The sequence below is a fragment of the Dipodomys ordii genome, unplaced genomic scaffold (genome assembly GCF_000151885.1).
Source record: "Dipodomys ordii isolate 6190 unplaced genomic scaffold, Dord_2.0 Scaffold217, whole genome shotgun sequence".
Classification (NCBI taxonomy): Eukaryota; Metazoa; Chordata; class Mammalia; order Rodentia; family Heteromyidae; genus Dipodomys; species Dipodomys ordii.
Window position 1 is genome coordinate 811,923 of NW_012267433.1, and position 13,010 is coordinate 824,932.

The window sequence follows — 13,010 nt, forward strand, 5'->3', positions numbered from 1 at the left end:
CCATGAGTAAAAAAGCCAAGCACAAGCACAAACCCTGAGTTCAAGTATTAGCAAACAACAACGACAACAATAATATAATAAAAACTGGAAACTGTTCTCTTCCCCTCTGGTGGATAGAGGACTGCCTTTTTTTTTTTTTTTTTTGTCGGTTGTGGGGCTTGAACTCTGGGCTTGGGCGCTGTCATTGTGCTCTTCAGCTCAAGGCGAGTGCTCTACCGCTTTAGACTAGGATTTCTAAAAAATTGTTATTACTATTATTTTTGTAGTACTAGGATTTGAACTCAAGACTTTAACACTTGTTAGGCTGGTGCTCTACAACTTAAGCTAGGCCTACAGCCCTGCTTTTTTTGGCTGGTTACTTTGGAGACAGTGTAGTAAACTTTGAAGTTTTCTGCCCAGGTTGGCCTCTTAGCACAGTTCTTTAGATCTCAGTTTCCTGAGCAGTTAGGATTATAGGCATGAGTTACTAGCACCTGGCTTAGACAGGTTCTTTATTTATTTTGGTCGTTGTAGGCTTGAATTCTGGGCCCGGGCTCTGTCTCTTAGCTTTTCAGCTCAAGGCGAGCACTCTGCCACTTGAGCCACAGCATTACTAGTGGTTTTCTAGTGGTTTATTAGAGGTAAGAGTTTCACGGACTTTCCTGCCCAGGCTGGCTTTGAACTGAGATCCTTGGATCTCAGCCTCCTGAGTAGCTGGGATTAGCCATTAGTAGCTGGAGTAGCCACCAGCCCCCAGCTAGACAGGTTTTTTTTTTTTTTTTCTCTCTCTCTTTTTCTTTTTTGTCATGGGGCTTGAACCTCTGGGCCTGGGCGCTGTCCCTGTGGTCTTCAGCTCAAGGTGAGCACTCTACCACTTGAGCTACAGCACCACTTCCAGTTTTCTAGTGGTTTATTGGAGGTAAGAGTTTCATAGACTTTCCTGCCCAGGCTGGCTTTGAACCATGATCCTCAGATCTCAGCCTCCTGAGTAGCTAGGATTACAGGTGTGAGCCACAGGCACCCAGCCTAGACTTAGGTTCTTAATGTCCCCTTTTGATGAGAAGTTGACCAGTTCTTATGAAGGAAATCTGTCACCACCCTTTGGTGAAGGGTAGACTCAAAGGGCATCCCTGGGTCCTACCTTTAGGCTTTCTGGTATATCATTTGAGTGTGAGGGAGAACTAGAACTTGAACCTGTTCTTAGGGTTGACCTGCCTTACTGGGTAGTGTCAAGTTCAATTCCATTCCCTCATATGCCACTTTGCCCCCAAGCCCCTTCAGTTAGAATTACAGAGAGGGTGTGACCTGAGCTCCAAGGCCTCCTTTTATCCTTGAGGGAGGGTCTGCAGGGCACCTATGGGTACCTCACAGGTTCCTGCTTAGTAGCTTTCTCTTGAGTAAAGGATGGCTGGCTCTTGGTTATGAGTACCAAGTTCTTTTGATGCATTAGGCTGAAAGGTACCTTGTTCTTGGTGGTCCTGGGGTATGGTAAAGATCGGGGACTGAGTGCGTGAGGCTTGGGTGTGTGGGGATCACAGGTTGTAAGTTGGTAACAAGTCATCAGCTGTATTAGCCATCTAGGGAGACACCTCTGCGCAACCAACTGTTCCTCAGGGCTTCCTGAGTGACCAGGCATGCTGTCGTGCATGCCTGTGTATGCTCAGGTTCCCTTGGTGGCTGTCTGAGGCCAGATGCCAGGACCTTGCAGTACATTTTCCAAGCTATTGTGTTTGCCTCAGAGCCTCAAATGTTGAATTTCCAATGGGGACAGGTGCTTTCAACTTTTACTGTTTATAAACTATACCTTATTAAAGAATTTAAATCTCTAGGGCTCAACCTGTATTGTGGCGTCTTCCCACCCAGATGAGTTGAGCTACTTGGGGGCCTTGTTGAGGTCCTGGCCTGGGTCCCTCAACCCCGGAAGGGCCAGTTTTGTCCTAATGTCTGTGGCAGGGCTTCCAGGACCTTATGGGACCGTGATGTTGCTGCCATGGCTCAGCGGTGGGGCTGGCCACCTCATTGGCTGATCAGAAGGTCCCCTGTGTTTGTCTCTTGTGAAACTGGCATGCCCGCTGATCTGTCACCTCCTAACAGTCCACAGTCACCCAGGCCTTTTGAGGTAATCCAAGGATGAGGCTTCTTGTGTGTCCTGGACCTCAGAGATTAGCATACCCCCATCTGACACACCTGCTGCTCCTGTCACTCAGGTCAGTGTTCCTATACTTTTTTAAAGTTTTCCACTTCCTTCACCCCGTTTGATCTAGTTGTCTTGTGTGTTAATGTCCCCATCTTCCACAAGTTACTAGCTAATAAACTAGAATTGTGTCTTGCTCTATAAGTGCCCACCAACTATCAATTTTCCTGTCCACCTGTGTGACTGAGTGGGTGTGTGTCCCCCTCTGCCTATAGCATCCATCCCTGGAGTAAGCCAGAGCTGTGGCTCTCTTCTGCTCACCTGGGGAATCTCTTGCTGTGCCAGCTGGTAAAAGAGCCTACAGGAGGTGGATGGGAATAGCCAGAACAGGGCACAGCTAGTGCTGGCAGCCTCGGGTCCTCCTGGTTGGTGTTCTCAGCCTGCCTGCCTTCTGTGAGGGGAAGGGAGGGGGAGTGGTGTGCTCAGAAGCCACGACTTGCCGAGACTGCTGTCCCTTAGCTGGCGCTGGTGGCTCACGCCTGTCATCCAGCTACTCAGGAGGCTGAGACCTGAGGATCGCGGTTCAAAGCCAGCCCGGGCAGGAAAGTCCGTGAGACTTTTTTACCTCCAATAAACTGACAGAAAACCAAAGTGGCGCTGTGGCTCAAGTGGTAGAGGACTAGCCTTGAGCTGAAGAGCTGAGGAACAGCGCCCAGGCCCAGCATTCAAGCCCCATGACCAACAGGGAAAAAAATTTTTTTTTTTGCTTTCCTTAGCAACTTGAAATCCAGTGTACACATTCCTGAAGTGTATCACCCAATCGGGCAGCATATAGCACGGCCTAGCAGAGCCCTCCATGGCACCCTGCTGTCCGCTAGAAAGAAGAACCATGATTAGATCTTCAGTTGGTGGTGAAGCTCTAATCCCACTCTATAAATGGCTCTATGGTAGCTGCAGTAGGAGGTTGGACTGGGGTTTTGGGAATAGGAGAAACCTTGCTAGCAAAAGTATGGCCAGAGGCTCACAGCTGCCGTGGTTAGATCGAAAGAGACAGCTGCTGTGTTCTGTCTTGGAAACAGAGATGGTTTTTGTTTTAGGAGACTTGGTCAGGCAGGAACTGGACTTTTATTCAGAAAAGAGCCTCTTGATGGCCACTGCACACAGCAAAAGCCCAAGGTATGCCTGGGGTATCTCTGCAGGACAGTCCAGTGAGAGTGAGGATCAGGAGCCTGTTTTCCTTCTCCAGAAAGGCTTTAGTGGAGAAAAGGGTAGAGAAGATTGGCTTGGGGACAAAGAGCAAGCTTAAACCTTTATTTCAAAACCATTTTCTGGTTCGTGGTCATATCATCAGTGCCCTTTAGCACATAAAAAGCAGTAACTGGAAAAGGCTTAGCTGGGTGTCCTAACATCTCACCACAGAGTGAGCAGCTGGTTGGTCCTGCCTCCCCTGTGCATCCTTGGGTTCCCAGGACACAGACCCTCAGGGTCTCAGAGCCTCCTACTGAGTTGACAGACTGGGTGGCCCATACAACTGGACAGTGGGGGACAGGCACAAGTATGTATTACAGACAGTAGGAAAGGGTGAAAGTGGATCTCCCCCCCCCCCCCGGTTAGGAGCTGTCACAGGTTCTGAGGCAGTCTGATGGCGTTTGGTGTTCTGAGCTAGGGAGGAGGTGGGCCAGGCCTCCAGCTCTCAGCTGTCATATACCATAACTAGGAGAAGCGGACCTGGAACCAGTGGTGCCTGTCTGTGGCACAGGGAAAGGGCAGGATTGAAATTAATCTGGAAAGTTTGGGAACGAACCCACCCTCCCACATGCGTGGCTGGGCAGCAGAGCATGCCAGAGTCATCCCCAAGCCCACCTCCCACATTGGACACACTCCTGAGGGTTCCTGAAGTGTCCCTCACAGGCTGCCGTCTCACGCTGAGCCTGATGGGGGGTCGGTGGCAGACAAGAGCACTGGTCCTACAGACGAGCTTCCGGAAGGCTCACCGCTGTCTACTCTGGTTTTGCCAGAGCAGTCACTCCATGTGTCGTCCCTGGTCCAGGGTGCAGAAACCAGCTGGATGCAAGGCCACTGGGCTAAACTTGTGCTGGGTGCCCGGGGCCCTGATGTGGCGTCAGGAGGCAAACAGCTGGAGTCCTGGGTAGGAGGAGACGGCCCTGGGGTGAGGACTATCCCCAGCTGCCATCGCAGTGGTGGTCGGCCTGGCCCTGTGGCTCCAGGGAAGGCTGGACCACTAGTCCTCCTTGGGCCCCTCCACAGTGAGGAAAGTGTCTACAATTGCATTCTGCCGCTCCAGGTCTCCAAGGGGCTGCTTCTCCAGGTTCTGCTCAGCCCTTGCTCTTGTCCAGGAGGGGGAGCGCAGGCAGCCTGCCCGGGGCAATGGCTGCAGACCTGGTGGGGACACAGGAGAGGTCAGAGGCTGGGGCGGGCACATGGTGGCTCTGTTCTACTTGCCGATCTCCTGGGGGCTTCTGAGGATGCAACTGCCACCCTTTCCCCTCGGGAGCCTAGCTTTGGCTCTTGTCAAGACAACAGGGTGTGGGGTCTCCCCAGAAACGCCCTCCCCCCCACCAGTGATGCAGTCAGCCTCCAAGCCTCCACCCTGTCACAGAGTCACGTCATCTCAGTATGGGCTGTGTGGCTGGACCCCTTTCCCGACCCCCTGCCACCCTCCGCCCAGAGCAGCTGGGGCAAGGGTGCCCGTGAGCGCGGTTCCAGGGTCTTCCTGTTTCTGACATACTCAAGCTCCCAGGGGACACGCAACATGTGACATGCCCTCACAGGGAGCATGTGAGCAGTTGGTCTGCTGACAAGGTTCTCACATTCTGTGAGCCCTTGGGTGGGGATGGAGGGGTGTATGTGTGTGCATACCTTAACCTTGCACTAGATGTACATTTGTTGGTTCCAGCCTGGGCCTGGTATGCTGGGGAGGGGTAGGGGGGTATGGTGGGGGGGAGTTATCCTGGGCCATGCGTCACTCAGGTTCTAAACTGGGCCTGGAGGTCAGAGAACAGAAGCTGAACCAGGCTAATGGGGAGGCTGAGTTTTTTGCCCGCCCTCCCTCGGCCTGAGGCTGATAGTTGGCCATATTGGAGACAGACTGCAGACTGCACGTGAACCCTACTCTCTGACTAGCGATTGTGGGGGAGGCGTGAGGAGACAGCACGTCAGGCTCTGCCTGAGTGAGATGAACAGGAAGGGTAAAGGAGACTTCTGGGCTGGCCTTTCCCACACATTTTGGAGCTCTGGAAAATGACCGTGTGTCCTCGGCATCCACAGAGGAACCAGGGCTGCTCAGCATGCCCCATCCCACCTTGTGCTTGGCCAGTGCTATTTTGAAGGGACAGCAGCTTTGCTTCTTATTGCTCACTTGCAAAGTAAGGCTAAGGAGAGGTTCGTGTAATGGGAGATAAATCCCCATTAGACAATTTGTAATGTAAAACATATATAGTGAAATATATGGTGTGATAGTGAAAAGCACTTAAACAAGATTGGTGTGAAACTTTCATGGTGGGTCCTGAGGGAGCAGCAGCATGGGCTTCTTCAGGCCTCCTCCTATGCCTCTCATCCCTCCAAGCCCCAGGCCAGCCTCACCTGCTGGGGATTCATTGGTAAAATTCTCATCATCAGAATCTGCAAAGACCTCGGCAAGTTCTTGGTCAGACATGTCGGTCAGCTCAGTGAGATCCAGTAGGTCGAAGTGGACCTCCAGAGAGGAGACGCTGCTCAGGGGCTCTGGAGGCGGGGAGGAAGGAGATAGAGTCACCCCACAGTGATGTGATTGCTCTGAAGCCCCACAGCCAGCGGGTGAGCCAGAACTTTTTGTTTTTGTTTTTGTTTTTGGGTCCGGTCTTGGGGCCTGAACTCTGGGCCTGGGCGCTGTCCCTCAGCTCTTCAGCTCAAGGCTAGCACTCTACCACTGGAGCCACAGCGCCACTTGCAGCTTTTTCTGTTCATGTGGTGCTGAGGAATGGAACCCAGGGCCTCATGCTTGCAAGGCATGCACTCTACCGCTGAGCCACCTTCCCAGCCCCTGAGCCAGAACTTTCTATGTAAAGCCAGCACAGAGTAAGATGTGGGCAAACCTGGAGTCAATCATCTCTGCACATTCAATATTGGAACACTTTCTGGGATCTTCCATTGTGCAGGCAGTACAGCTGAGGCACAGCTATAAAAGTTCTGTGCTCTGGGGGTGGGGGGGAGGGGGGAAGGAGAAGGATTGGGATGGGGGGAGGGGGGAGGCTGGGAAGGGTAAACAAAGGAGGAGGCTGCAATGCTTGGTAAGAAATGTACGCATTATCCTGCCCATGCAATTGTAACCCCTCTGTACAGTATGTTCACAAATAAAATAAAATAAAATAAAAAGTTCTGTGCTCAGTGCTGAGCCCAGACCATTCTCATGTGGCATTGTTGCCATCCCTGCCCGCCCCGGCCCCCACTGGCTGCGTCGCTCTCCGGGGAGACAGGGCCCCCCAGGATGCTGGGCTGGTTGTTGATACTTACGCCTCCTCTCAGTGACCTGCAGGAGCCCTGGTGCTGGTATTGGGATGCCTGCCTCCTCCTCCACCACAGGTGTATGGAAAGTGTCCCCTGACCCATGGGCTGAGACACCCAGGGCAGCTTCTTTAATAATCTCTGCAACCAACACATGGTGTCACTTTGAGTCTGACAGGACTCCCATATCTCCCCACTCTCCCACTCCCCAAGATCAAGGAAGTCTCAGAAGGACCTGAAAACTTGTCAACTCATTACTGGGCAATGACTAGAGGGTCACTGGGCAGACCCATGCTAGGGCCTCAGTAAAGGGGGCAGAGAAGCCATTTCTTCCACTCAGGCCTTCCTGAGAGGATGGAGGGATGAGAGTGGATATGCAGACCACTCAGTACCACAGCGCCAAGCTGCTGTCCTGCAGGGATTCCACAACAGGCAAATCAGTTCAGACCCTCAGTGTTCCCACATAGCTCAGCCCGGATCCAGTGCAGGTTCACGTACGAGCCTTTGTGTCAGCTTTCCTGTCCTTCCTCTGGTGGTGGAGGAGGAGGGCTCTGGTGGCTCATTCCTATACAATCCAAGCTACTCAGGAGGCGAGACTTGAGCATTGCAGTTCAAAGCCAGCCCAGATAGGAAAGGCCATAAGGTTTTTATCTCCAATTAACCTCCAAAAAGCCAGAATTGGAGTTGTGGCTCAAGGGCAGAGCATCAGCCTTGAGTACAACACAGCCAAGGAGCAGTGCCCTAGTCCCAAGCACTGTCACAAAACAAACCTGTCACATTTGCATTCACAATGAAAAGAGACAAAGTAGAAAGTGGTAGCCCTGCCATCCATTACCCCTCTCTACCAGTCACATGTCACATTGGGCGAATGCTCTTCCAGGTTATTTCTATAAAACCTTGATCAAATATAATTGCTCATTTTTCACATTTATCTTTTTCTGTCTTGCAGGTATGCAGACAGCCCTTTGGTCTTGCACAAAACACGTTTCTTTCCATTGCCTAGTGGACTCTCCATTCACAAATCATGCATCTCCTAAAGCAGCATGTGTGTGTGTGTGCACGTGCATACCAGTACTGGAGCTTGAACTCAGGGTTCTGTTCAAGGCTGGGGCTCTAACCACTTGAGCTATACCTCTACTTCCTGCTTGCTGATTGATTGGAGATAAGAATCTCATGGACTTTTCTTTTTTTCCTGTTGTGGGGCCTGAACTCTGGGCCTGGGCGCTGTCCCTCAGGTCTTCATCTCAAGGCTAGCGCCCTACTACTTGAGCCACAGTACCACTTCCGGCTTTTTCTGTGTATGTGGTGCTGAGGAATCAAACCCAGGGCCTCATGTGAGGCAAGCACTCCACCACTAAGCGACCTTCCCAGCCCCTCATGGACTTTTCTGTACAGGCTGGCTTAGATCTCAACCTCCAGAGTAGCTAGGATTATAGGCATGAACCACCAGCACCAGGCACAGCAGGGTATTTTGAAGGTGGTAACTCCCCAAGAGAATAGAGAGAGTAAGGACCTGCCTTCCCGTTATCCTCTCCCTTTTTCCAAGGATCTCTCCCAGGACCCTCCATCTTCCTCTCCTGCTGGTTTCTAGGCCCTTCATGGGAAGGGTCTGCCTGCCTGACCCCACCCAAGAGGGTGCTCAGGGTGAACCTGGGTGAAAGAAGGCCTTGTGTGGTGGAGCACGACCCTGTGGAGTGTATTCTGGCAGCCCTGGCTGCCATCCGGCACAACCACCAGGAGGGTCGCAGCAAGGGGACAGCGGGGCGGGTTTGCAGTGTTGACAGCTACTAGTTAGGGACTAGCCTGCCATCCCCTCTGACCTAGGCCCAGGAGTCTGGAAGGTTCCAGGAAGGACATGTGGGTCTGGAGGTATGTCAACTGAGCTGAGAAAGGTAAGGGACGAGAGTCCCATCTTCAGAGATGGGGCACTCCTGGCCTTCTGAATAAGGACAGCTTGTGCTGGCAGGGTAGGTCCTATATTCCTTGGGTAGTCAGGATCACCTTCCCGACTGAAAGCCTGTCAGGCTGAGCCTGGGATGCAGTCCCTTTTGCCTAGAGGACTCTACATGCAGTGGAGTCCTCTAAAGCTGCCAGTTCCTGCCTTCAGGTATGTGCAGAGGTCCTGGAGGGAGTGCAGACTGCATCTAAGGCAGGGAGAACTGAGACGGGGCCAGACGACTGAGGGTGAGGCAGAGGGACATGGGCAAGGGTGTGTGGAGGCCATAGGCACATTCTCAGGACAGACTCCACTGTGTGAGGGAGAAGAAAGGGGCGGGGTCTACTAGGTTTTATTGGGTGGCCAATGAGAACATGTAGGTGGAAGACTTGGCACTGACCTCACTGGTCCTCCTGGCTTGGTCCTTGTATTTGTCCCACACAGAACCTCAGCCAAAGTGTCCATCTTACACTGGGTTTGGGGTGGAGGGAGAAGGGCTTTGCTGGAATACTATCATTCCTCCTTTGATTTCTGGAATCACATGGTATAGCCCTGGGACAAACTTCTGGTCCCAAGCAGAGTGGCCTTGTTAAAAATGATTCTAAAAGCCGGGTGCTGGTGGCTTATGGCTGTAATCCTAGCTACTGAGGATTCTGAGATCCAAAGGTTGCAGTTAGAAGCCAGCCCAAGCAGAAGAGCCCATGAGACTCTTATCTCTATTTAGCCACCAGAAGACTGGAAATGATGCTGTGGCTAAAGTGGTAGCATGCTTGCCTTGAGCTGAAGAGCTGAGGGACACCGCCTAGGCCCAGAGTTCAAGCCCCATGAATGACAAAAAAATAAAAAATTTAAGAACCTGGAGCCTTGAACTCAGGACCTTGAGCTTGCTAGATACGTGCACAGGCAAGCCTTATTCCACTTGAGCCACACCCCAGTCCTTTATCTTTTTTTTTTTTTTCTTTTTTTTTCGGTTGGTCATGAGGCCTGAACTCTGGGCCTGGGCACTGTCGCTTAGCTCTTCAGCTCAAGGCAAGCGCTGTACCACTTGAGCCACAGCGCCACTTCCGGCCTTTTCTGCTTATGTGGTGCTGAGGAGTCGAACCCAGGGCTTCATGCATTATCCCCCTGAGCGACCTTCCCGGCCCCCTGTAGTTAGGATGACAGGTGCCTGCTGCTGTGCCAGCTTCTCCCTCTCTCAAACTTTCTGCCTAAAGTGGCCCTCCCTATCTCTGCCTCTGTAGTGGCTAGGGTTATCTTCATGGGTAACTGAGACCAGTTCTTTTCCCATTTTAGTAGTCGATGATGTCACAGAGTTGAATGGATCAAATACCTCTCAACTTTTCCCCTCTCTCTCTCTCTCTCCCTTCCCAGTATCACCTAGTGGTGAAGATGGCACAATTTTGTGACTAAAGTAAGGACACTGAAATGTATACTTTTTTTTTTTTTTTGCTGGTTGTGGGGCCTGAACTCTGGGCCTGGGCGCTGTCCCTCAGCTCTTCAGCTCAAGGCGAGCACTCTACCACTTGAGTCACAGCGCCACTTGCAGCTTTTTCTGCATATGTGGTGCTGAGGAATCAAACCCAGGGCCTCATGCATGCAAGGCAAGTGCTCTACCACTGAGCCACCTTCACAGCCCTGAACTGTATACTTTTAAAGAGTTATTTATATTTATTTGTGCTGGTACAGAGGCTTGAACTCAGGGCCTGAGTGCTGTCCCTGATTCTTTTCCACTCAAGGCTGGTATTCTACCACTTCAACCACAGCTCTATTTCCAACTTTTTTTTAGGGGGTGGGGGGAAGAATGGGACTCAAACTCAAGGCCTGGGCAATGTCCCTAAGCTTTTTTGCTCAAGGCTAGTGCTCTACCACTTTGAGCCACAGCTCCACTTTTGTTTTTCTGGTAGTTAATTAGTGGTAAGTTTCACAGATTTCTCTCTGTGCTAGCTTCAAACTGCAACCCTCAGATCTCAGCCTCTTGAGTAGCTAAGCAGAGTCACCAGCAGCTGGCTTCTTTGGGTTTTTTGATGGTTAATTGGAGATAAAGTCTTGTACATTTTCCTGTCCAGGCTGGCTTTGAACTGCAATACTTATAGGATTACAGGCATGAGCCATTGGTGTCTAGCCAAAGGGTTAGTTGTTTTTGTGGGTTTTTTTTTTTTGATACGTGAATTACATCTCAGTGAAAACCCTCAAATGAAACAAAGGTTGATGTTGGCTGGAGTTAATGGGCAAACCTGGGGGAGAAAGGCCATATACTAATATTTGCTGTGCACTCACCATGCATCAGACACCATGGGCCAGACACCATTTGGGCTCAGGTGTTAGAAGTGCACACTCTGGGAGAATCTGTTTGCTGCATTCCCAGGACCTATACTTGGTTCCAGAGTACATCCTATTTAAAATTGTTTGCTAAGTGAATGAGAGGATGGTGAAGAGATGATCCCAAGGTTCTATAATGAATGCTCGTTTGAAAAATCACCTAGGAGGGCTGGGAAGGTGGCTCAGCGGTAGAGTGCATGCCTTGCAAGCATGAGGCCCTGGGTTCGATTCCTCAGCACCACATAAACAGAAAAAGCCGGAAGTGGTGCTGTGGCTCCAGTGGTAGAGCGCTGCCTTGAGCTGAAGAGCTGAGAGACAGCGCCCAGGCCCAGAGTTCAGGCCCCATGACTGGCAAAAAAAAAAAAAAAGAAAAATCACCTAGGCCTGTCTACATCCTTGTGGCAATCTCTTAGAAAAAGAAGTTCCCATGGGCAAGATGTGCTGCTCTTTCTAGGGTAGGGGCAGAGCCACCACGGCACAAAGGCACTGGTAGGGTGGTGCTGGCTAACTGGTCACACTCAGGGCCCTTGGCAGAGTAGAGGAAGCAGGTGCTTCTGGTGCCCCTCAAAGGACCCCTCAATGTCCTGGTCCTTACATAGCACTTGCTAAGGGGGAGTGTCTGGGCCTCTCTGGGGCTCCTGCTCTGACTGCAGAGTGGAGATGTCCTGCCCACCAAGGCAGCCCCAAGGGTCGATGGCTGCCACTTGTACTTTGCTGCTGACCTATTTTCAGCACATTTGTGACTGAGCAACTTGGCCCAAATCTCACGTTCCCTGTTGTGCTCTCCAGACCTGACTACTCTGAGTACCTATGAACTAATGAAGTGAATGAATGTTAAAAATATGGCTTTAGGGAGGGAGGGATGGTCAGAGGCAGGAGCTACATGTACCCTACTTTCCCAGCACCTTTGTCTCTGAATCCAGATTTTCCTTCTAGCATTTTAAGGAGGCTAGGCACTCTAAGACTCAGCTTCCTGAGGGCAGGATCATGTCCTTCTTGATCTCCCTGAAGGCTCTCCAACAGACTTTGAAGAGGGTTAGAGGCCTGGTATCTGCAATCCTGCCTGTTTAGGAAGAAAAGATCAAAGCCGGGCGCTGGTGGCTCACGCCTGTAATCCTAGCTACTCAGGAGGCTGAGATCTGAGGATCGCGGTTCAAAGCCAGCCCGGGCAGGAGAGACCGTGGACTCCTATCTCCAATAAACCACCAGAAAACCGGAAGTGGCGCTGTAGCTCAAGTGGTAGAGCGCTCGCCTTGAACTGAAGAGCTGAGGGACAGTGCCCAAGCCCAGAGTTCAAGCCCCACGACGGACAAAAAAAAGAAAAAAAGGAAGAAAAGATTAAGAGGATCACAGTTCAAGACCAATCTGAGAAAAAAGTTCACAAGGCCCATCTCAACCAGTAGAAAGCTGGGCATGGTGTCATGTGCCTGTCAGCCGCTCAGGAAGCATAAACAGGAGGCTAGAGTCCAGGCTGGCCCAGACATAAATTGGAGACTATTCAAAAATTAAAGGAAAAGGGCAAGGAGACTGGCTCCCGTGGTAGAGGGTCTACCTGGTAGCCCTGAGTATTAATTTGTCTAAGTGCAAAAGTGGTGTTTGGGTAGTTTTCCAGAAGTCATTTTTAGAGAGCTACTTTCTTAAATGACTACTGATGAAACAGCGGCCTAGACTGCTTTAAAGTTGGCCTGGCCTGAGGCGGGTTTGGGGCTGGGAAGGAGGCTCAGCAGTAGAGCGCTTGCCTTGAGCTGAAGAGCTGAGGGACAGTGCCCAGGCCCAGAGCTCAGGCCCCTCGACCGGACCAAATAAATAAATAAATAAAGTTGGCCTGGCCTGCGGCGGGTTGGGGGCTGGGAGGTGTCTACTTTCATGGTCTTCAAGGTAAAGTTTCAGAAGTGCTTGTGACAGCCATAGTTACCGACGTGAAGCCTCATGAAGTCCCACAGAGAGGAGGGCAGCGCACAGTGCAGCCAGCCAAGGAAGGTGGATGGCGTGGCTCGGTCCCCACTGCCCGTCTCTCGCGCCGGGCAGCACAGACCCGGCGAGCCACGCGGGCTGCGCCCGGGCTCTGCCCCGGGCAGGGGCGACACAGTCAGAAACGGGGGCTGCCCGAGGAGAGAGGGGCACCTCCGCCCCAACGCC

At 51.7% G+C, this 13,010-nt stretch overlaps 1 protein-coding gene across 1 annotated transcript in view; it reads right to left on the reverse strand.

Moving 5' to 3' along the window:
• Window positions 1–3,986: 3,986 nt before the first annotated feature.
• Window positions 3,987–13,010, reverse strand: part of Dbndd1 (dysbindin (dystrobrevin binding protein 1) domain containing 1) — an 11,121-nt gene continuing 2,097 nt past the window's right edge. The window contains exons 2-5 of the mRNA XM_013035663.1: window positions 12,787–12,936; window positions 6,626–6,757; window positions 5,717–5,857; window positions 3,987–4,513 (exon numbers count right to left, since the gene is read on the reverse strand). Coding sequence (XP_012891117.1) covers window positions 4,356–4,513; window positions 5,717–5,857; window positions 6,626–6,757; window positions 12,787–12,936 — 581 coding nt within the window. The 3' untranslated portion in view covers window positions 3,987–4,355. The remainder of the gene's footprint in view (window positions 4,514–5,716; window positions 5,858–6,625; window positions 6,758–12,786; window positions 12,937–13,010) is intronic.